Source organism: Galeopterus variegatus, unplaced genomic scaffold (assembly GCF_000696425.1).
Source record: "Galeopterus variegatus unplaced genomic scaffold, G_variegatus-3.0.2 Scaffold5578, whole genome shotgun sequence".
Taxonomy (NCBI): Eukaryota; Metazoa; Chordata; class Mammalia; order Dermoptera; family Cynocephalidae; genus Galeopterus; species Galeopterus variegatus.
Window position 1 is genome coordinate 60344 of NW_007731689.1, and position 22241 is coordinate 82584.

The window sequence follows — 22241 nt, forward strand, 5'->3', positions numbered from 1 at the left end:
GAAGACGGGGCACACCAAACCGGACCCCGCCCTGCCAGACGCCTACTTTAAGGGCCTGTGGAAACTGGGTAATCTAATTATATGGCTGGGATAAACAGCTTTGGCCATGCTTATTTACAAAATGAGGTTGGGAATTTGGATCTGCCTTCTCTCTTTCAGAAGTCCTCAGATGGCAACAGATGGGACATGCCCTCTCATTTCTTATGTTTTCTCTATTCAGATGGCAGGTGCATTGATCAGCAAATTTGAAGAAAACGTTCTCTCCTGAGCCAAACTTACAGATTGACCTGGGTGTGTTGGAGTTGTTCTTCTCTTCATTGTGGTTTTTTAATTCACTGAATAACCCAGAAATCCTATTTTTCACCAACCCACCTTGTAGGTTGTCAGCTCTTTGTTTTAAGGATGTCTGGTCTCTCCCCGGCTGCATGTATCAGAGCGTGTGCACGGTCTGTCTGCATTAGAAAAGGATGGGGGGTGGGGCTTTGTTGCCGGGGAGGGGTTGACTGTTCTTTCTTCATGGTATGTGTTTAAAATGCGTCCTGGGCATGACTGTCTAACCCTTTCTGTGGGTTAGAAAATGTGGCAGGAAAATGTTATCCAGGTAGTTTTAACTACTGTAGGTAGTCTGTACATAAGTGCTTTAAAAAAATAACAAACCAATATGATATTTGTCTCGTATATAAATATTCTGTGTATTTAGCACTTGAAAATCAACAAATCCAGAATTTTAAAATGCCACAGACTGTTAAAGCCTAACTCTACTCTTTGAGAATTTGTCAACACCCACTAATATGCCTTATTCTTCAACTAGTGTTTTTAGAATTCTGGGTAGAAAGAGTTTTACAAATGTAATCAGTTGTTCAGCTTAAATAATAGAGCTCTAACATAGTCCTCAGTCCTCTTAAAGAAACACAAGAAAGTGAGGGTCATAATTAAGGTTGCCTTGGGGGAAGAGAAAACTAAGTATCGCTATTGCCAAATGCTATTTTTGATAATATAAGGAAACACAGGGACCACAAACCTTTTCGTTTGTTTGTTTTAGTGTGAAAGATTAATTTAGTGCCTTTTGGCATACTTTTGATTGCAGAACATATGGTATCAGCATCGACAAATCATGTAGATACAAAGAACTCTCTAATATGACGATACTAAAGGTTTACCCTGATTCTGCAGAACAGCTTTTTAACATACCGTGGGGGCCTCAGAGCAGCATGTTTCAGACAGAAATTCTCCACAGGTTGAAATGCCAAAAACACGAAACACATTCTGTTGACTCATGCAATTTAGTCTGTCAAGCAGAGCTTTTACTATTAAACCCAGTGACGAAGAGTTGTGCCTGCTCCTTTCTCAGGAGCACCGCCCTGTCATTGGGTGAATCGGGGCTGCCCGTAGGCTGGGTCACAGCAGGTGACAGCTGCCAACACCCTGGTGGACAGGCTTGTTCACAGTCTTAGGCCAACCCTTCAGTCAGAAATGATACTGGAGGAAGCAAAGGAAAATTGCTTTTTTCCTCAATGTACAAATGGGGAGAGGGGCAAGTAGGTTGCAAGCAACACCGCGAATCAGCGTGATGAAGCGGTGCTTGTGTGAGCTGCGCCGTCATCGACTAACCAGCGTCTCTGAACAGTCAGTACCGTTCACCTGGACATCCCGAGGTTCGGTCCTGTGCCCTCGATTCCCTGTCCATTGTATTTCTGGGTGCCGGTTCCCTGCATCTCTGTGAGCTGGGAACGCATCGAGAGATGATGTGCATCTGACATATTCCCATGAAATAAACTGCCAGCGAACTTTCTAATGTGCATTTTAATTGTTAAAGAAGAGAAAAAATTTTTGCTTAGGACATGTCCGAATTATGGACCATATTTCTTATTTTTAGAAATCATTCTTTATGTTTAAAATTTTAAAGGAAAAAACCTTCTGAGGTACTTACCAATAAAGTCCTCCTGTACATGTTAATCATTTCTCTATGCTGCCATGAAGCCAAAACAGAAGCTGTGAAAAAAAATTGCTTGAATGTGTTGATAAGAAAATGATTTACAGATCAAGTCCTTGTTTCATGAAGCTACCAAACTTTGAAAGGAATGTCACCTTTTCTTGTTATGGAACCCAGAGATTGTAAAATGGGGGGAGAAAAGTTGTTGAATTTTTGATGCAGGCATGAGGTTTTTGTCCACGTTTTCTCACATATCTGTGTATAAAAAATTCTGTTTGTTGTTTACTATGGGATTAGTATTACATTTGGAGGTAAACAAGAGAATTTGTATTGCTTGATAAACTATTAGCTTGTAAATTTTAAAAAGTTTCTTTACCTCAATTAACTTAAAGTAACGGACCAATAAACCTATAAAAGATGCTTTCTTTACTTTGAGTCATGTTCTCATTTATACCTTTTTATGAATTGGAAAACATGCGTGCCTCTTTTTCTGTTTTCTTATTTTCTGTGAACACACATCAGTTGGCCTGCAAGAATCAGGATATACAGAGAAACAGGAAATACATATTTCTTATATATATATGTACTATTTTTATTCTTCTTCACTTCTTTATAGACCCATCCTCAATGTACCCTGTCCTACGTCTTGCAGGTCGGCAGCAATTTAGAGAGATAAAGAAACTACGTATTGGAATAACCGTCACGGTCGGTAGGCAGGCTGACAGCCAGCCCAGGTATTACATGAAAGATTTCTTCCTGTGCCATCCCATGACCAAGCACAACCTGGGTCAGGGCTAGTCATTCCTGACGTTTTGGCCTGCTATGATTTTCAAAGAATTTGTAAGGAAGAAATATCTGTGGTTTATTAGAGTGTGTTGCAAATTAGAGGCCAGAGTGCTCAGTTAGGTTTAGCTGATGCTGGCAGTGCATTGGACTCAAGTGGACTTTAAGTGGTGCTGAGCTTGGCTTACTGGTGGTAGACATCATTAATCTAAGACTGCGATCATATAAAGTGAGGAAGCAAGGTGGAATACGAGAGAGATTTGGGATCAAATCTCAGCTTTTCCTAGCTATGTGGCTTTAGGCAAGTCACAGCTCTTTGAACGTTGAGAATTATGATCTTTGAAATGAAGACAAGCCTTCCCCATAGGGCAGCTGCTAGGACTAGCAACAATGTGTATGAACCAGCCAGGTGTCTGGTGGGTACTCACTATTTGATAGCCCTTATGGAAAGACTCTTGCTATTGTTTAAATATGGCCAATTTAAATAATTAAGGATATTCCCATAACAATCCTTTCTGAATGCTTTGCCAACTTTTTGTTTGTTTGTTTGTTTTTTAAAGCGGGATATATGTTTTTTCCTATTCTAAAGAAGATGATGGAGATAGGATGCTGGTCAGACCGAAGGCCTGGGGAATAGATAGGAACAGTTTGAAAAAATTGCGGCAAGAAGGGACAGAGGGAGGTGCAAATGAGCAGCTGGATTTAAGAGACTTCCGTGGTGAGGGGAGAGGCTCAGAGAAGACTTGGAGATTGCCAGCCTGGGAGCTGGGGGTGATGCCATTAACTGAAATCAGTCAGGAGAGAAATATAAAAGATGGGTAGGCTTAGGTGGTAGTGTGGGGGAAGAAGAATTTGGTTTGGATTTATGTTTTAGGAAATCCAGGTGGAGATGTTGATGACTGTTCGAAGTAGAGTTCAGAGTCCGTGGGAGTAGATCAGATTACTTGGGAAGAGAATCAAGGACAGGGACTTTGGGGCCTCAAGCATTAAGGATGCAGGGAGAGGAGGAGGAGGACTCAGGGAAAGTTCTTAAGGAGAAAAAGTCAGGCCCCATAGGTTAGAATGGTGATTCTTGAGGGCTTGTGTAAACACCATTTGATGGGCCCCACTCCTGGAGTTTGATTTGGGAGGGGCCCCAGAATGTGCATTTCTGACAGATTGCCAGGTCATGCTGGTGCTGCTGGTCCAAGAACCATAGGTTAAGACCATCTATTAGAAGAAACGGTAGCCCAGGAGAGCTGAAAATGTTTGAAACTGCTAACCTGGTGACAGGTGGGGTTGAAAAGGAGCTTTTCAACTTGGACTTCGTGAGCGCAGCTCAGCCTAAAACCCACAAGTTTATAGCAGGGTCAAGGTGGACAAATAAATTTCTTTAAACGTTAAGAGCAAACACTTCAGGGGCAGGAATGGAGAAGCCAGTGGTTAGATTTGTTCAGGTTGGGGAGCTAGGCAGGGGTTGGGGTGGAGGGCAAGGCGAGAGCATATTGGTGAGTTTGGAGAGTCAGGTGTGGCCTTTCGTGAGCTCACCTTCCCATCCCACCTGCTCCGCTCGTGCTGCCTGTCTCCGTGAGGGGCTCTGCCTTCTCCCCAGCTGCCTGAACTCCACATCTGAGTCTTTCTTACTGTCATCTGCCTCACCCTCTACAGTCCACCTGTGGCCAACTCCTACTGACCTCCAGCTCCCAAATGTTTCTCCACGTCCGTTCACCTTGCTTCATGCTCATAGCTACTTCCCCCAGTGTGTCACCATCAGCCTTCACACGGTTCACTGCGAGGGTCTCTAGCTGGTCTCTTTGCTGCAGGTCTTGCTCATTCCTGCTTCCACCTATTCATTCTCCTCAGTGCTGCCAGAGTGCTCTTTCTAAGATGCAACTGTAGGTGTACCGTGTTCCTGCTTAAAATCTTCCAACAGCTATCCTCATTACTCCAACGCTTTTTTTTTCTTTTGAAAGGCTGTTTTACGTTGTCCCTCCTTCCTGTTCCAGCCTCATGTCTCTATCGCTCCTCCTTTGATACCTGTCCCTCCCTCCTTCTTTGCTCCCTTCACATTGAAGTCCCATATCTTCACCTCCAGGCCTGCCAACGTGTTGTTCCTTCTGCCTGGAATGTTCCCCAACATCTGGCATCGGTAACTCCTACTTAGCCTTCCAGTCTTCACATAGATGTCACTTCTGGGAAGCCTGCTCTCCCAAACATGAGTAATATGCTCCCTTATGTTAGTGTTTACTATAGGAAACTTCACCGCCTGCTGTCCTGTCTGCTCCATGTGTTAGACAATGTGCTTTGCCAGGGTCGGAACAGTCATATCTTGTTCTCACTGTATCTTGGCACCTACCGTGGTGCTGGGACCTTAGTAGATGTGCCATCAAATTTTGTTCATTCCCTGCAAGAGGATTAGAGATACAAACTGTGAGCCCAAATGCCCTGAGATTCAAACTAGCTTTTTCTGTAGTTATAGTGGAATCTGACCTGAAAAGAAGGAGTCACACACATACATACTATGAATGTTGATTTTATTAGGAGTTGAATCTGCTTTTATATATGTCAGTAAAATAGGCTATAAAAATAAGTACCTCAATATAAAGGGGCTTTAGCGTATTTCCTCTCCCCTCACACCACCCCCTTCGGGAAGCATTGACTGAAAGTATTCAATTGAATATTCCACTGAAGAAAGTCTTTGGTATTTGCTTCTTAAAAGCAGCAAGGACAACACTACCCTGAAGCCAAGGGCCTGAGCTCCCCTGCTCTCCTGAGTGTCCACAGCTAACAAGGCCTCAGGGAAGAAAGCTAACTTTCTTTCAAGGTTTTGTTTTAATTTTAAAGATACTGTTCATGCAAAACTGTTGGCAGTTCTTACACAACATCCCTTCCACACATTCCCCTGAGGCTGTTGACAGTGCAAGCCCTTGGTGGAGTTCTCCCATGGGACTTCAGGCACAGCACCCAGGTGACTCATCAGCCGTATCTTGGAGCCCTCACGACAATCCCGGGAAGACAGGGGGCTGGCTGGTGGCAGCAGGAGTGGGAAGTCCCTCAGAGCGCACGGACGGCTGAGCCACCACGTGCCTGTAACCCTTGAGAGCTCACGCCCTGCTGCCCGCAGAACCTAACCTCCGCCTAACAGGGAGTTTGAAAGCTGAGAAAGTTCTTCCATCACCAGGAAAGTGCTTTTCCCCACCCACCAGGGACCCCTGAGCCAGAGCAGGTCATTCTGAGGCCAACTCTGGCTGGAACTTGGGTTTCTTGGGCAGTGGGTTGCTTTGGTCACCAGTTCCCCAGTCCCTTCTTTTGTCTTCAAGGGGGTCCGGCCATTGCTGGTGTTTTCAACTCCCATAGGTCAGCGCCTTCATCTCTCTGTGATGTCTCCATATTGCAACCATGGGACTTGTTTATAGGCCACGATGCTGTAAGAATTCACAATAGAGAGTTAAAAGAGAACAACTGGGATGGGCAAAGGGTGGCCTTTTCCTCCCCACCAATGTGTACGTCAGGGAGGTCTCTAGCCACCTTATCACTGATAGACTGAGGCCACAGCCGTCCCGGCAGCAGAATGCCACGCTGAGTGGAGAGGGCCCAAGGGAACTTCTCTCACTCCGGCTTCCTTCCAGTTCCGTGAGGATGAACTTCTTCCTCTTTCCCATAATATCATGAGCCCTTTGCATCTCCGATTTCCTTTTCTTGGAATCCGTTTCCATCTCACTTCTGCCTGATGGTGAACTCCCATGTGTATCTCAAGATCAAGATTAGCCCTGGCTAATCCCAAGCAACATCAGCTGCCTCACCTGCCTTCCCATAGCCCCTTTCTCTCTCCCATAAATCACCATTACATTGTTTAGAAATATTTGTAAATAAATGAATGCATAGCATATAGGAGCTCTGAACTGAAGTCTTGGATCTGTGTGACCTTTGGCATGTCCTTCAACCTCTGCGGCCTGTGGCCTTCCCATCTGTTTGAACTCTAGGAACCTCAGCTTCTAAGCTAGAGTACAGCTCTTCTTGATGGATGCACAACACCTGGAGCTTAAATCGCAAGTCTACTAAGGAAAAGGTTTGTAGCAACTTCCTAACGCTCTGATTTCCCACCTTCTGTGAGTCTCCAGGCCCCACAGGAGGGGCACTTACTGTACTTAAAAGAAAACTCATTGTATTACAAGGCTGGCAAGTGGAGAGCTAAGACCTGGAGGCAGCTGGCACAGGCCCACGTGTACTCAGCTTGCAACCCTGACTCCAGAATGAACCCTACTGTGAATGCTGCAGCACAGCTGCGTGTGGATGGCCAACTCCTGACTCCCTGGGCAGCCAACAGGCAGCTCTGGGATGTGTGGGTGGTCTGTGGTGTCACACGTTTTTCACAAAGCATTCATTCATTAAACAAGAGCTTTCTGAGGACTTTATATGCTAGCCTCTCTGCTGGGCACAGGATACATGGTGAGCCAAAGAGCCATGGTCTCTCTCCTCAGGGAGCTGACAGTCTAGGGGGCAAGCGTATCAAACAGACAATCACTAATCATCAACTGCCATGCTATGAGCAAAAATATAGGAAGCTCTGGGAGCATATACTGGAAGGATCTAATTTAGATCAAGAAGGGTTAGGAAAATCCTATCTGAGAAAATGGTGTCTAAGTTAAGACAGTGACTAGTTGGGTTAAGGAAAAGATGTGGCTGAGGAAGGGGGAAAGCAGGAGAGGAGGCTACTGTGGCTGAAGCATAAATGGTGGGGGAGGGTGGTTGGTGCAGGAACAGGAGGCTGGAGAGGTTGGCAAGGCCAGATTATGCAGGACCTTGTGGTCCATGTTGAGACGTTTGGATTTTATCTTAAGAGCAATGAAAGCCAGAGCTTTGAGCAGATGACATGATCTGATTTACACTTTAAGGAAATTGCTGTGGCCACCTGGTGGAGAGAGGATGGGAAGGGAACAGGAGTGGATGTGGGGATACGGTGCAGAGGCTAACTCAGTTGTCCAGAGGCTTTGGACTAGGGGTAGTAGCAGTAGAGGTAAAAATAAAAGGATGAGTTTGATGCACATTTTGGAGGTAGAGTCAGTGAGGCCTGATGGATTGGAGATGGGTGGAGACGAAGAAGACGGAGGATACTGGAGACTGTCAGGTTTCTACCCTGGGTGGATGGTCGTGCCGTTTAATGAGATGGGAAAGACTGGAGTGAGAGTAGGTTTAGGAGGGCATCAAGAAGCCAATTTTGGATGTTTAAATGGTAATTTAAAGTTGTGGACATACTTCAGATTGCTTAGAGAATATCAAGTGAGAATATCAAGCCCAGAGCAGAACCCCAAAGAATCCCTATATTTGGAGGTTTACAGAGAAGAAGCAATCAGAGAGGCAGGAAAAAAGCCAGGAGAGCGACTTGTTATAAAAGCCAAGTGACTAATACTCCTGAGGAAAGAGTGGTCAATGGCATTTGGGGCTGCTGAGAAATAAGTGACATAAGGACTGGAGCGTGTCCACTGATTCAGCTACGAAGAAGTCATTGGTGGCCTTGGTGAGAGCAGCTCCAGTGGAGCTGAGAGGGGGAAATGAGACTGCAGTGGTTTGAAAAGTGAATGGGAGGTGAGGAAGTGAGACAGCCTTTGGAGACCTTGGCTATGAGAAGTAGGAGAGAGGGTGCTAGATCATGTGTCAGTCCTGGTAGGAAGAGTTCAGGAGAGAGAGTCGTCGAGCAGTGGAGCGAGCTCTCTAAGTTAGGTGGGAGAGGCGGCACCCAAATGGCAGGCGACTTTCCTGAGAAGCAATGTCAGGGGGTGGATAAGAGAGACTGCCTGGTTTCAAATCCTGTCTCTGACATTTACTAGCTGTGTATCCTTCAGCAAGTTACCTAATACCTCTGAGACTCTGTTTCCTCATCTGCAAAATGGGGATAATAATAGTCATCACCACAGAGGATTGTTGGGGAAGATTAAATTAGTTAAAATATATAAAATATTTAAACCAGTGCCTGGCACACAGTAAGGGCTATTGAGGTGTTTGCTATTATTATCATTTTTAAGAAGGTAGAAGAATAAGATGGATGTAAATGAATGTAGGTTTGTAGATTGGAGAAGATGAGATCATTCTCTTCTGATGGCTTCTAATTTCTCTAGGAAGCACGAGGCATTAGCTGAGTGTGTATATCGGAAGGGGTTGGGGGAGAGGGTTGCTGATGGGCAGAACCACACAATTATTTCCACAGCATCTCCCTATTGTATGTAAAGAGCGAGCAGGAGAGGGCAGGTTCTCACACTAGCATGATATCTGCTCACTTTGGTACCAGGAAGAGGGGTATTTACTGCCCCTGGGGACTGCAAATAGGCTGTTTGCAGCTCTGACCAAGGGACCTCCCTGGCATCAAGGGGGAGGATGCAGACTGTGACCTGGTCCAAGCTTCTGCCCTTCAAGTTCTCTTCTGCTCTGACATGCCTTCTGGGTGTTTATCTCATTGGAATGTAGCTTTTCTTTCTGTGGTTAGAAAGCTCTACTGGTCTTTCCTGTTGCTCTCACTTAATGATTAATGTGTTGACCCAAGGAGGGAAACTGAGGCATGGCTTAAACAACAAAGAGTTTATTTGAGCCAATATGAGTGACTGCAGCCCCGGAAGATACCTCCAAGCTACCCTGAGAAGTGCTCCGAGGTTACAAACAGAGCTTCAGTATTTTTATAATCACAAAAAGGGGAGGCAGAAGGAAAGGACAGGGACCAACCCCTTAATCAGGCTTTACATTGGTTGTCCAGCATGGCATGAGTTAGTGACAGGTTAATGGTTACATCTTGCTCTTTGAACAAATGCTAAACCCACAAGTATCACCATGCCCACTTATAGTCACACCGTCTGTTTCAACACTCTTCAGGTTAATTTATATGTTTGGGTCTAGGCCCAAAGTGAACTGTTTAGCAGTGTTCCAGCATGTGGGGATGTGACTACTGCTACATGCTGACCTCCCAGGGACCTGGGAATTTAGCTGACCTCAGTTATTGATGCTAGGGTAATTTTCAATTTATTAATGGTACTGCCTTGGTCTCTTCTAGCTATAAGAATTTGTGAGAATCTTATTTACTTAAAAGACTTTGTGAAAGGGAGAGTTAATGGAAATACTCCCTTTATAGCAGAGGTTCTCAATCTTGGTTGTACATTCAGAAAGTCTGGAAAGCTTTTAAAAATTCCTATGCCCAGGCTGCTCCCCAGATCAACTGAGTCAGAATTTCTGGGGGTGGAATCCTGACAAGCAGTAATTTTGAAACCTTTCCTGGTGATCCCATTGTACAGAGAACTTGGCTTTGTTTACAAATATGTCTCCGTACTACTAAATGTAGGGAACAATTAGCAATTACTTAAGCGCCTAATTTGCATAAGCACTCAGTCAATTGCTTACTTGATTTTTTCAAGATTTTTCCCCTTCCTCTCTGATATAAGATTACAAAGACCCTATACCACTAATTAAGATTCCCGCTTGGAATATATGACTGAGTTCAAGTGCATGTTATACAGTACATTGGGGTGAGATGTCACGGGCAGGATACCTGCTTCGTGTGCCCTAAAGTTTCAGTGAAGGCAAAGCATCCTACTTAGCACACAAAGGAGATGAAACTGTAGAAAGCAACCAATTATTGAATTTTCTCATTTTCATTTATTTATGTCTTTATGACACACATTAACTAGTAAGGCTTGTTATATTTGGTTGTTTATTGGTTTTTGTTTAGGTTAAGGAGACTATTTCAAACTGCCAATGAAATAGGACTGGATAATTTTTAAGTGGGCAAAACTACCCATCTATTACTCACTTGGCCAAAGAGCTGGGACTCCTGAGAAGTTTGCATTGCATGCTAGCTCTCGCCAAGTCAGTCCAACCCGTTTCATCCACGACTCACAAGAAAACAGGTGCACATGAAAAGCCCTAAGGGTTGGACAGTTTGAGGACAGATCTGGTTCAGCCCCAGACCTCGGGAAATGAGCTAGTCATGCCTGCTGCTTGTACAAATTCTCTCAGCTGTTTCATCTTCCTATTTTATTTTTTCAACTATGAAATAAAGCAAAGAGCCTTAATGATGGCTCCTGTCCCAGGAGGCTCAACATTCTATGTAGGCAGGGACCTATATTATGATGTGATGTAAGAGTTCCAAAAAAGGGCTTTATTACCATCCACTTCCTGTCCCTTCCAACCTGCCCTCAATTATTTTCTATTCTGCTGCCTGTAATGCCACCATTAGTGATATGTATCTCTCTCATGTGATACCAGGCAGGTCCCTTTAAAATGCAAATCTATACTTAATATAGTTATGCTGTGGATATATATATTCCTTTTTCTTCTGGCAGCACCGATACAAGCATGAGAGACATTCACTTCAGGGGAAGGGGTAAAAGAGCCTAATAGTCTAAAGCTGTGCTGTCTAATATGGGAACCACTAGCCACATGGGGCTACTGAACACTTGAAATGCAATTAGTCCAAATTCAAATGTACTATAAGCATAAAATACACACCACATTTCAAAGACTTAGTTTTAAAAAATGTATATATCATTGAGTATAATTTTATAAATTGATTACATGTTGAGATGATACTTTGGGTATCAAACAAGTTATTAAAATTAATTTCACCCATCACTTTTATATTTTGGCTACTAGAAAATTTAAAATCACACATATGGCTTGCATACGTGGCTTGTACTGTATTTCTATTGGACAGGGCTGGCCATAGACAAAACTGTTCCATGCTCTCTTTCCATTTTGTTGATGCCTTAGGCTAGTGCTCTTGCCACGGGACCAGGGTGCCTCTCCTTTGCTTCACTAGCCTGTTATCTCCCAGACTTGAGCACTCTTACAAATGAGACAACTCCCCCAGAGATGTCAAGGGAATTGCCTGAGGCCCTGGAGGGGAGCTCACGCAGTCCAGTAGCCAGGAGACTCTGGTGGTACTGAGCACACAGCCCTTGGAGGGCACAGAGAAGAAATAGTCTCTTAAGTATGGTAGGAGGACTCTCATGTAAAGGAAGCTAAACAAAAGAGGTCTGAATGGTTCAAGAGGGTTTCTAATCCTAGCCTCCGATTATAAGGAACTACATGAAGCTCCTATAAATAAATTGTCATTACAAAACTGCCAGGAAGTGAGCCAGCTGGTTAGAGCCCTCTGTTCATTACTTGCGATTTTGGGGAATTCCCAAATCGCCAGATTATTAGCTTGGGAGAGCAGGGGGACTTTTTCTTTGTGACAGAGCCTCCTCAGAAGCCACTGCATAAATGCTGAAAATAAATAATCCTACAATGGTGGGCTAGAGATGGCCCAACATTCCTTGACCTAAGCACCAGGGCCCCAGTGCAAACAGTAGACACTATTACAGGCTTACCCAATTGGGACGATGGCCAGGAAGGAGAGAAAGGAGGAGAGGGCAAAGCAGGTGCCCACGAACTGGTCCATGGTGAGCTGATATATCTTGTTATACAACGTGGATGTCACCACCCCAGTCAGAGTCAGGGACAGCTGCAGTATGACGAACACCTTTCCTGTGGAGGGGACAGAGGTTACCAAAATAATACTGCTGTTCTTTTCTTATTCCCACTAGCTGAGTCTCTGGGAAGCTTTTAGGGGACCCCTTGATCTTCCAAGGACTCCCTGTCAGTCTTTATGACTAAATTCACTAGGAATTCTGCCTTCATCTAGCTGGATCTTCCTGAGGCCTGTAGATGATGGTGTCTTTCTGTGGCTGTGGCTTTTCAGTGACTGAATTTCTCAGTCTTTCCCATTCTCTTGTTTTCACCCCCTCTGACCTGGATGGAAACCAGTGTGTGCTCCTAGTGTATTGGAGGATGCTTCTGGAACTCTCTCATGTGCCTTCTGCAGGTCTGTGCCTCACGTTGAGCAGCTGTTAACCAACCAGGGCAGAAATCCTGGAGAGATTCCTTCCACTCACCATAAGAGGAACCTTTTATGAGTTTGGACATGGCTGATCGGATGGTTGTGATGGGTATGAGGGCAAACAGCATGACGGCTCGAGCTGTAAAGAGATCATACAAGAACACTCCTCACTGTAGCCCAGCCTTGACCAAGGAGGAAATGAGAATAAAGCAAAAGCCTCACTTAGACTCCCCCTCCCCACAGGCTGTGCGTGGCTTGACCGGGAAGCAGTAATTTCTCTGATGGCAGACTAGCACCCTCCCTGCACCAGACTAATTCTCTGAGCTGTATGTGCTGCATGCCAATCTGCGAGGTGGCAGGGCACAGTTGGCATGGTGACATATGGTGAAGGACGTCTCTGTTCGCAGAGTTAAGTGTTTTCTAGGGAAGTGGAACTGGTGCCACCCAAGTGAAGCAAGGCCCCTCCCTTTGCCTCCCCAAGAGAGAAGTGTCTGTCTTCAGGAGACCATCCTAGGAGCTTTGGCAAACTGTCTCCAGAAATGCATCCCACTAACACATTGAGTATCCAGATGCGGGGGGTGGAGGGGTGGGAGGGGGAGGATGGGGCAGAGAGAGGTGGGTAGAGGTGGTGGAAAGGGAAGGGGTGATGGGCACTCTGGACTTTGCACGTGGCCTGTTTCATTGGTAACTGTCCAGAGGTAATCTTGCCATTTTGTTAGGTGTTTTTCTGAGCTGTGTGACCTGGACCAAAGACAGCCTCTGGTAACTGTCTGGAGTTGTTCTGATATATTAGCCACTAGGCACATGTGGCCATTTAAATTAATCAAAATGAAATAAAATTTAAAGTTCTGTTCTTTAGTTGCACTAGCTGCATTTCTTTCTTTTTTTTATCCTTTTTGTCTTTTTTCGTGACCGGTAACGGGATCGCAACCCTCAGTGTCGCACCCATACCACGACCGGCAACGGGATCGCAACCCTCGGTGTTGCGCCCGCACCGCGCTCAACCAGTGAGCGGACCAGTCTCTATATGGGATCCGAACCCTCGGCGGGAGCGCCGCTGCGCTCCCAAGTGCCGCACTCTACCGAGTGCGCCACCAGGCCGGCCCACTAGCCGCATTTCAAGTGCTCAATAGCCACATGTGGCTAGTGGCTACTGTATCTGATAGAATAGACATAGACCATTTCCAACCTTGTAGAAAGTTCTATTGGAGCTCTCTGCTTTGTGGTTGTCTGACCTGTGTCCCCAGACGGAAACTTCATTCTGCTTCCTTGAGGGAATTTATTAAGTTGGTTGCAAAAGGCATTTATTGAGAATTGTTATGCATTTTTAAAAAAGCCCTTGGTTGGTCCAAAGTGATTTTAATTAAGGGATTTTAGCTGGATTACTTAATGTTTTATCCCTTTAAAATTGAGGAGAAGAAACCTAACCTTGTTTCCCCATTCAAGGCTATCCTGAAGCCTCCCCTCCTGACTCCAGGCTCCACTGATCTCACCTCCTCGAGCCACAGTCCCCATTCTGGTAACATTTCAACCAACAATACAGATAATACACAGTACAATACAGATAAATTCACTGTACATACTCCTGTCTCCCTTGTACCTCCTAGGTAGCATGTTCAATCCCAGGTGCTGAGCTGGGACACCTAGACCACAACATCCCTGACACAGGGGACCAGCAAAGTTGTGCCTCCCCAAGAATGCCAGACTCACCAATGTAGAACATGTATGTCTCTTTCACAAATGCCAAGAGGAGGGCTCCTGATCCAAAGGAGACCATGCCAATCATGATCATGGTGGTGTCCCGGAAGCAGCGGGAGAAGACCAGGACGCCCAGGAAGCTGGTGATGAAGATGGTGTACCCTGCAGCCATCCCGTAGCCCACCTGCACTTGGTTCCAACTGAGAGGCTCCCGCAGCACAAAAAGGGGCATCACATCCACTGTGCCCACCACTGCCAGGTCATATATGATGGCCCCTACAAAGAGCAGGGCAATGATGGATTTGGGGGGCTTTGCTTTCCCCGGGGATGGAGGTTGCCCCACTACACTCTGCTTGTCTAACTGATCAGGATCCAGATTGCGATATGTGCCCACCGTGCCGGACACGCTATCCACGGTGGGGAGCTCCTTGCCGGGCTTGGCCGCCAACTCTGGGACCTTCAGCACAAAGAGGCTGTAGAAAAGGGCAAAAGTGGCACAGCTCACGCTGCAGGCCGTCAGCACCAGGCCCTGCCCAGAGTGCCCAGCTATCTGCTTGAAGAGATGCCCGGAGGCCATGCTCCCGCAGAACCCCGCCAAGCCCAGGATCAGGTCAATAAGGATGAGGCGCACCGAGCGGCGGCCCTCGGAGGAGCCGAGGGATCCCAGCGCCATGACCCCGGACCAGAAGGCGGAGAAGCCGCCGCACAGCCCGTTCAGCGCCGCCGCCCCGTACAGCACCTCCACCGGCCAGTCCAGCAGCACCTTGAGCAGCAGCGCGAGGCGCGACAGCAGGAAGCCCAGCAGCGCCACGCAGATGGAGATCTTGCGGTGGTGGCGGTCGCTGAGCCAGCCCAGCCCGTAGGCGGACAGCAGGGGCGTCAGGCCCACCACCAGGTTGTAGATGATGTAGAAATTGGAGATGGCTCTCTGCTGTTGGTCCTCTAGAGCCCCGCGGGGCGACGGGCTGGCGCTGTGGTTGGAGAGGCCGCCCGCTCCGAAAGACGCCTTCACCACGAGGAGTAGCCCCGCGTCGTACAGCGAGGAGGCCACCTGGGTCGAGGCCACCACGGGCTCGATCCAGGTCCTCACCTGGAAGCGAGGCGGGTGGCCCCTGCACGGGCAGGTGACCCCAGGGCCCATGTGACCTCTCTGATGCGGGATGGAGCGGCTTTCTGGCTGCAGCAGCGGGGAGATGCCCCCAAATTCGGCTGCTGCGGAGGGACAGGGCTCAGTCCCCGGCGCGCGTGTGCGCAGTGCGTCCGGGTGCGCTCTGGAGAGAGGCGAGCGGAGCCGGGACGCGGAGCGTGTGCGACGGCAGCCAGTCCAGCTGCCGAGTGACCTCCCCGGCTCCGGCCACTCCTCCCCGGGCAGGAAAAGGCGGCCCTCCGCCCCCGCCCCCGCCGGCCCGGCTGCGCTGGCCACCGCCCAGGAAAGCCCGGCACCAGGAGCGCACGGCGACTCTCCGCTCCGCGCCCCCACCTCCTGGCCGCCGCGTCACGCGGCTCCTGCGACCGCGGCCGCCTGACGAGGGCCGAATTGCCCCACAGCCAGGCGTGCCCGGACCTCCCGCGAGTCGCTGGGGACCTTCCCCTAGGGCTTGTCACGGCAGGGGCTGAGACTCAGCTGGGAGGGAGCCCTCGGGACCGGCCCGGGAGCGTTTCCAAATTCTCCTGTCCCAGGAAGGCAGGTTTGGGCGAGGGGTGGGATGCCTAGGATTCTTCCTGGGATAAATACTAGGGTGTTAGGCTTTATTTGTGGGGTTTAAAAGCAACAGGGACCCAGGTACTGTTGGCAGCTGGGTAGCACAGCCTTGGAGAGAAGTGAAACTCAGAGCAGCTAGGAGCCTAGGTCCTCCTCCAAGCCAAAGGCTTCTGGGAGGAATCCCATCTGATGTACCTGCGTTGGTGGCCCAAAGCCAGTGTAGGCCCCAGCCCGCAGGGCTTCTGCCTCACACCCCAGGTCCAAGGGAGAGAGGGGTGGGACTTCCAGCCCTAGATGTCCTTCCAGGTAATAAACTGGACTCCCTGGCAATGGGGTTGAGCCCACTGGAAAGGGTAGCGTTACCAGGGTCATTGTTTCCTGAATAAAGTCCCCAGGACCCTTTCTGCTTCTTAGTGTTTCCTCTTCCTCCTTCTCATGGGCTCACTCCCATTGGCTGAGCTGAGACCTCTGCCTGCTGACGACTTGCTTCCTCCTTAAATACACGCTTCGTTCTGCAAAGAGGACCATGGCTGATGCAAAGGTCAAAATGCACCAAAGAGTGAGACCCTTTCCCAGGGATGGAAAGACAAAACAGACAGCCTCGCTCCCTGTCCCTCCACCCTCAACCCAGACACAGCCATGGCAGCAGGAATGAGCAGGAACCCAAAGTCACAGAAGGGAACTCACATCTGCAGGGACACTTTAAAAAGCTGAATGGAAAATGTCTTTGTGTAGTGAGTAGGGACTGGATTTCAAAAGATTTTGTGGAGATATGTGCCCTTTAGGTAGTTTTTAGATGGGCTGTAATCTTCTCTACCCCTCCCTGCCATGGCCCAGCCCCCTTGTGTCCAGGCCCAGGCAACTCTGTCTTCTGCAAAGAGCAAGATGCACCCTCTTCTCCCTTCAAGATGCGTCCTGTGGGTCTGGCCCAGCAGCTCATCTCCCTCTTCCTCCCCCTCACCTTGGCCCGCTTTGGGAGGTACTGGTTTCACCCAATCCTTGCCTGGCTCTCCCACTCCATTCCTAACCCTATTCCTCCAGAGGCTGTTGCAAGCAGTCTAACCAGCCGGTTCCTGTGAGGGGCAGAGACAGCAGGGGCTGGGGGGGTCATTGTGGGAGGTGTATTCAGCAATCAGATACAGCCATGAGAACAACAGCCTGAACCAGATGGGCCGCTTTGGCCACTTGATCAAGAAATCTGTCTATTCTTGGGGCTGCAGACAGTAGGGGCAGCCTTTGTCCTCTCTGGGAGGGTCTGTGGTGTCTCAGTTTTTCCCATCCTCTTGTGAAACCAGGGAGATTTGAAGGGCCTCTGAGAGATTCACATCAGCTCTTGGACAGATCTAGTAGGAGATGAGTCATCAGGATGCTAGCCAGCCCTGGGACCCTCCAGGCTTGACACCTGAACCCTGTGGCCCAGAAATGAACTAGACTCAGGGCAGTTGGTGTCTCTCCCAATTTAGGCTACTCTGGGTTGGATTATATTTTCTTCATGCCCCACTCCTGATTGCAGGCCCTGAGTGAGTTAGTGCCTGGCCATCCTCTGTGGCCCAGGCTACTAGCAAGTTGAGCCTTAACCCTACCACTTCAAGATATCGTGTGGAATCTAGTCTCTAGCTCAAGGCTGTCTTTATTAAAGTGCAAAGGTTAAACTCTCATCTTTTAGATTGATAAAGTCACACTATTATAGGAGAAAAGGACTAAAAAGAAAAAAAGTAGCAGCTAACATTTACTAAGCCCTTACTGTGTACTAAGCACTTTACATGAATTAATTTTAGCCTCCCAAGAAGGCTATGATCTAATCTATCATCCCATTTTACAGACTAAAAACTGAGACCAGAGAGGCTAAGCAGTTTGCACACCATCACACAGCTAGTAAATTAGGGAATCAGTATTTGGCACCAGGGTCTTTGTAAGCCTACAGCCATGGAGAAAATACAGGTAACAGAGAATTTTATTTGAGGATGTACTCTCAACCAACATAGGAATGTACAGAGAAGCAGAAACAACATAGGATGTAATTATTGTTGATCAACAACGTATTGCACAAATGCAGAGGTACAAGAGGAGTGGATGATTTATTTGCTGAATTTATAATCCCAGGCACTTTCCAATCAAGTAGGAAATGCTTTTATTTTCTTAACAGATGACCCCAAAATTCATTTTAAAGAGGAACAGTCTTTGTTTGGAAAATACCTTTGATCAGTGTTGGAAGGCGAAATCCTCAGGTCTGGGTTTCAGCTGTGGAGGCAGTTCCAGAGAGGGGGTGGAACCTCTGCACCTGAGCAAACCAAGGAACTCGGCTGGTGCTTAGAGAGGAAAGGGTGAGAAAGAGAGCGAGCAAGCAGAGGACGGACGGGAGGAGAATGGAAAGGCGGGGAGGAGGTGAGGTTAGGGGCTCTCGGGGGATGGGCCAGGACAGGAACCCCTGGCATCAGTGTGGTCCGAGGGACATTAGAAGCATAGGAATGTCTGAAAAAGAAAAAGAAAAAGATAATCATACATCACTCTCAGTTCAGAATGAAATGTAACTCAGTGAAATGAAGCACAATGTGAATCATGCTTGTACGTTGCTGAATTGTGCTTTTGAATGTCTTTTTAAAAATTCATTTGTAAGGGCCGACCCCGTGGCGCACTCGGGAGAGTGCAGCGCTGGGAGCGCAGCGACGCTCCCGCCGCGGGTTCGGATCCTATATAGGACTGGCCAGTGCACTCACTGGCTGAGTGCGGTGCGGACGACACCAAGCCAAGGGTTGCGATCCCCTTACCAGTCACGAAAAAGACACACACACACAAAAATTCATTTGTAAGCACCACTGAATAAAAAGTTAAAAAAAAAAAAAAAGAATAGGAATGTCTAGTGTGGATTTTGAACAGCTTGTTGAATAAATAACAATAATTTGAGAAAAATAAAATAAACAGCTCACTGTATCAGATGCATGGGAATCCTTCCTGTGACCTCTCCCTGCCGCTTGAGTTCTTTAGAAACGTCTGCTCATGAATGTTTCATGCCAGTGGGATTCTTTGTTTTTTATTTTGGTTGAAACTGGTGAAGAAGCTGTGATTCATCTCTGGATTGACAGAGACCACGAGGAAGCAGGTGGAAGAGGAATCCGTGAGAACGCAAACCTCCCAGGGATTTGCTGAAATCTGGGATAGACTTTGGGCTTTCACAGGCTATGAGATTGGGGGGATAAGCCATCTGACACAGAATTTGAGGGGCAGAGAGACCCTCACAATTGCTGTGCAGATTACAGATGAGGAAGGTGGTGTTCTCTTTATCGTTAGCATTTTAGGGGCTGTGTGAAAGTTGCAGATGCCAAAATGAAGTGACTCTTGTCAGATCCAGACAAAGTTGGAGCAGGGAGACCTTGAAGGAGGGGAGGTGAGAACTGTCTCAAGGACTTTCTAAAAAAATCCCATAAAACAATTCCTTCATGTCCTTCACACCTCCCATGCTTTGCATGACTTGCTCATTTTGCACGTATGAACATATTTGCACAATAGAGTTTATGTTAGACATGCTTTGTGATTGCGGCCATTCAGATAAGATGCTCTCGAAAGGATACTTGCCCAATGACAGCACCTCCACCAATGAGCCGATGCCAACTCCTTTGTTTCCAAGCAGTTTAGGCGAACTTCTCCTATTTGCCAATAAAAGCTTTCCCTTCCCTCTCTGTGTGCACCTGTGGCTTGCCATAGCCGTGCATTCCGAATTATGATCCTTTTTGCTTACTCCCAAATAAACTCATTATATTTGGAGAAACCATTTTCTGTTGTCTTTTTAGCTTGACAGCTGAAGTAAACCTTTTTTCCAAAAAATTGAAAGTGAGGAAAATTAGAAACATAAATATATAATAGAATAAAGATGTAAAAAATTCATCCAAGGAGACAGAGACAAATCTTGTCAGTGACCATCTGAGCACTTTCTTTTAGATGTTTCCTGATGGCTGGTCTATCATTACATGCATGATACAGTCCAAGTCCCCTTGCCTGATCACAAGCAATCTTCTTGCTATGGTTTTACTTCCCAAGTGTAGTTGCAGACAGGGAGAAAATGTGCTAGTTACTTGGCTATACCATAAGTTAGCATTCTGGTTTATCCATCTGCCTTTATAGTTTAGTTAATGTAGGTCTCTATCTGGGAAATGGCTTCCCTCCCCATGTGCTGATAAGATGTGGTTTTTATTCTGTTAGGCTGAGATCCACGCCCTGTCCATAGTAAATTCATCAAAATAATGAATGCCACCCATGGATCCTCTTGGGAAGTTGTTTCACTGGCCTCCCCCTACTAGAAGTGGCACCCTAACATTACCCAATTTTATAGATGAGGAAACTGAGACTTAGGGTAGCTAAATCACTTGCACAAGGTCACACAGAGCCAGCTCCCTAGGTTTGTGTGACTTCGGAGTCTATGCTGTTTTCACAATGCTCCATTTCTGAGGTAATTGAATAGGAGAGGTACATTTTAAAAAGGCATTTTGTTGTTGAACATTTTCCACCAAATACAGTCAGCCTATTTCTAGCTAAGACATTTTCAAACTCAGTGGTTTTTTTGTTCATTCATACATTCATTCATTCATTCATCATCCATCCATCCATCCATTTACAAGCCCACTAGTAAGTACCAGGGATGCAAAATCTTTTGACCTTAAAGATCTTTCAGTCTGAAAAGTTATCAAAGAGTACTCATGTTGACACAAGTTCTGTTTTGCATATGAGGTCACACACACCAGGCCATGCCTCCCCTTTCATCAAAGACTGGTTTTATGGGATTCCTCTCCAACCCAGGCTCTGCTGTCAACCCGAATGACCTCGTGAACAACCTGTTCAGCACAGAAAAGAAGAAAGACATCCTTTGTTTTTGCTACCCAGCATACATCAACTCTTCTTCAGTGACAACACCCTATTTTTCCTCTGACAAACCATCCTCTAATCCTCTCAATTCATGCTTTCCAGATAGTTTTGACTATATCCCTAGTATGTATATCACGAGTGGAGATGAAACTCAGGTCTGTCCGATCACAGCATCATGTGCCCATGATCACAGTGAGTGGTTCAGAGATGGACCCAAATTTGGACCTATGAGAGTGAGGCCCAGGACTTTGACTTAAGTAGTTGGGGAAGAGACTTTTTTTCCTGCTAGTCTTGGACTGATGAAGATGAAAGCCTGGAGTCGCTAGCAGCATTTTGCTACCACTATGGACAGTCGAGATCCTGGTGATGTCACATGAGCTCATGGATACAGCTGTGCCTGAAGCTAAATCACCCCATTGACTTCTAAATAACAAAAGCTACTACATTTTTGTTCTGTAATGCCTGTTTGATTTGGGTTTTCTATCAATTGCAAATGCAAGAGATTTGATGCAGTCGAACCCATGGCCTCTTCTTCAACAAACTCCTTTGGATCTTGGATCTGACCTCCTCCAAAGTCATTAATTCAGACATCTCACTCTCTCACTGCAGTCTCCTCTACCTCAATGTTGCTTGTTCAACTACATCCACTTCAGTGATTTTTGTGATCTTATTAGGACCCATTGATTCCTATACTAATGTACGATTTTCCAAACCAGTAGCTTTTCCCTTTCTTGTCTTCTTTTGCTATCTAACTTCATGGCACATCATTTTAATGACACCCTTTTCATAGACCATACTGTCTGGTTCTGTCTTTTCAGTGCATGCCAACCTGGGATGAACCCAACTATCTGTTGGCACTCAAGTGGCTGAGGACTGTTGGGGAAGTCTTGCAGTAGGGCAGACTGATACCACTATAAATTTACAAACTCCAGTCTCAAATGAGCCCTCAAATCTACCCAGAAACCCTACTGTGTTTCTCCAGCCAACCTTCACTCTTTCATTCTCCAAAAGTACTAGTTCAGTACTTCGCCGTTCCCTTAACACTTTGAAACTCCTCTCCTCTTGCATTTCCCCTCACTCTTGACAGTATTTCTCAATCTTTTTATTCTGGAGGAAACTTTGAAATAATTTTCGGGACTCAGGTAACTCCTATATAAAAATGTATTTTAACTATAGCTTGTGCTACATTAGCACGATCAGTAAATTATAGATATTATAACCCAAATAAAACCGTCAATGCTCTTTTGGGTAGAAAATGGTATTTGTCTACGGATCTGTTTATTTTGCCCTGCTTATGAGCCTATGCTTTTGGTGTGGTTTCCCTACCTACAAAGAAAATAACTGCAATCAAATCAGTAATGGGGGGGCCGGCCCAGTGGCGCACTCGGTAGAGGGCGGCGCTCCCGCCGAGGGTTCGGATCCCATAT

At 46.7% G+C, this 22241-nt stretch overlaps 2 protein-coding genes across 2 annotated transcripts in view; one reads left to right on the plus strand and one right to left on the minus strand.

Annotated features, from left to right (window-relative positions):
- Positions 1–2362, plus strand: part of LOC103605084 (sorting nexin-30) — a gene marked incomplete at its 5' end in the record, with an annotated part of 53824 nt that extends 51462 nt beyond the window's left edge. Inside the window, one exon of the mRNA XM_008589666.1 lies at positions 221–2362. Within this exon, the coding sequence (XP_008587888.1) occupies positions 221–236 (16 nt within the window). The remainder of the gene's footprint in view (positions 1–220) is intronic.
- A 2850-nt stretch (positions 2363–5212) lies between these two features.
- On the minus strand, positions 5213–15563 carry SLC46A2 (solute carrier family 46, member 2). The gene is made up of 4 exons (XM_008589663.1): positions 14268–15563; positions 12613–12696; positions 12049–12205; positions 5213–6120 (listed from the first exon to the last, which is right to left on the minus strand). Exons 1-4 carry the CDS (start codon positions 15394–15396, stop codon positions 6063–6065), a joined length of 1428 nt encoding a protein of 475 aa, XP_008587885.1. The 5' UTR covers positions 15397–15563; the 3' UTR covers positions 5213–6062.
- Positions 15564–22241: the final 6678 nt, after the last annotated feature.

Excerpts from the sequence above, each read along its gene's own strand:
- SLC46A2 (XM_008589663.1), bottom strand. The coding sequence starts at position 15,396 with ATGGGCCCTGGGGTCACCTGCCCGTGCAGGGGCCACCCGCCTCGCTTC. Across the intron at positions 12,697-14,267 it reads GACATACATGTTCTACATTG|CTCGAGCCGTCATGCTGTTT; the intron begins GTGAGTCTGGCA and ends ATCTCTTTACAG. Across the intron at positions 12,206-12,612 it reads CATAAAAGGTTCCTCTTATG|GAAAGGTGTTCGTCATACTG; the intron begins GTGAGTGGAAGG and ends TCCCCTCCACAG.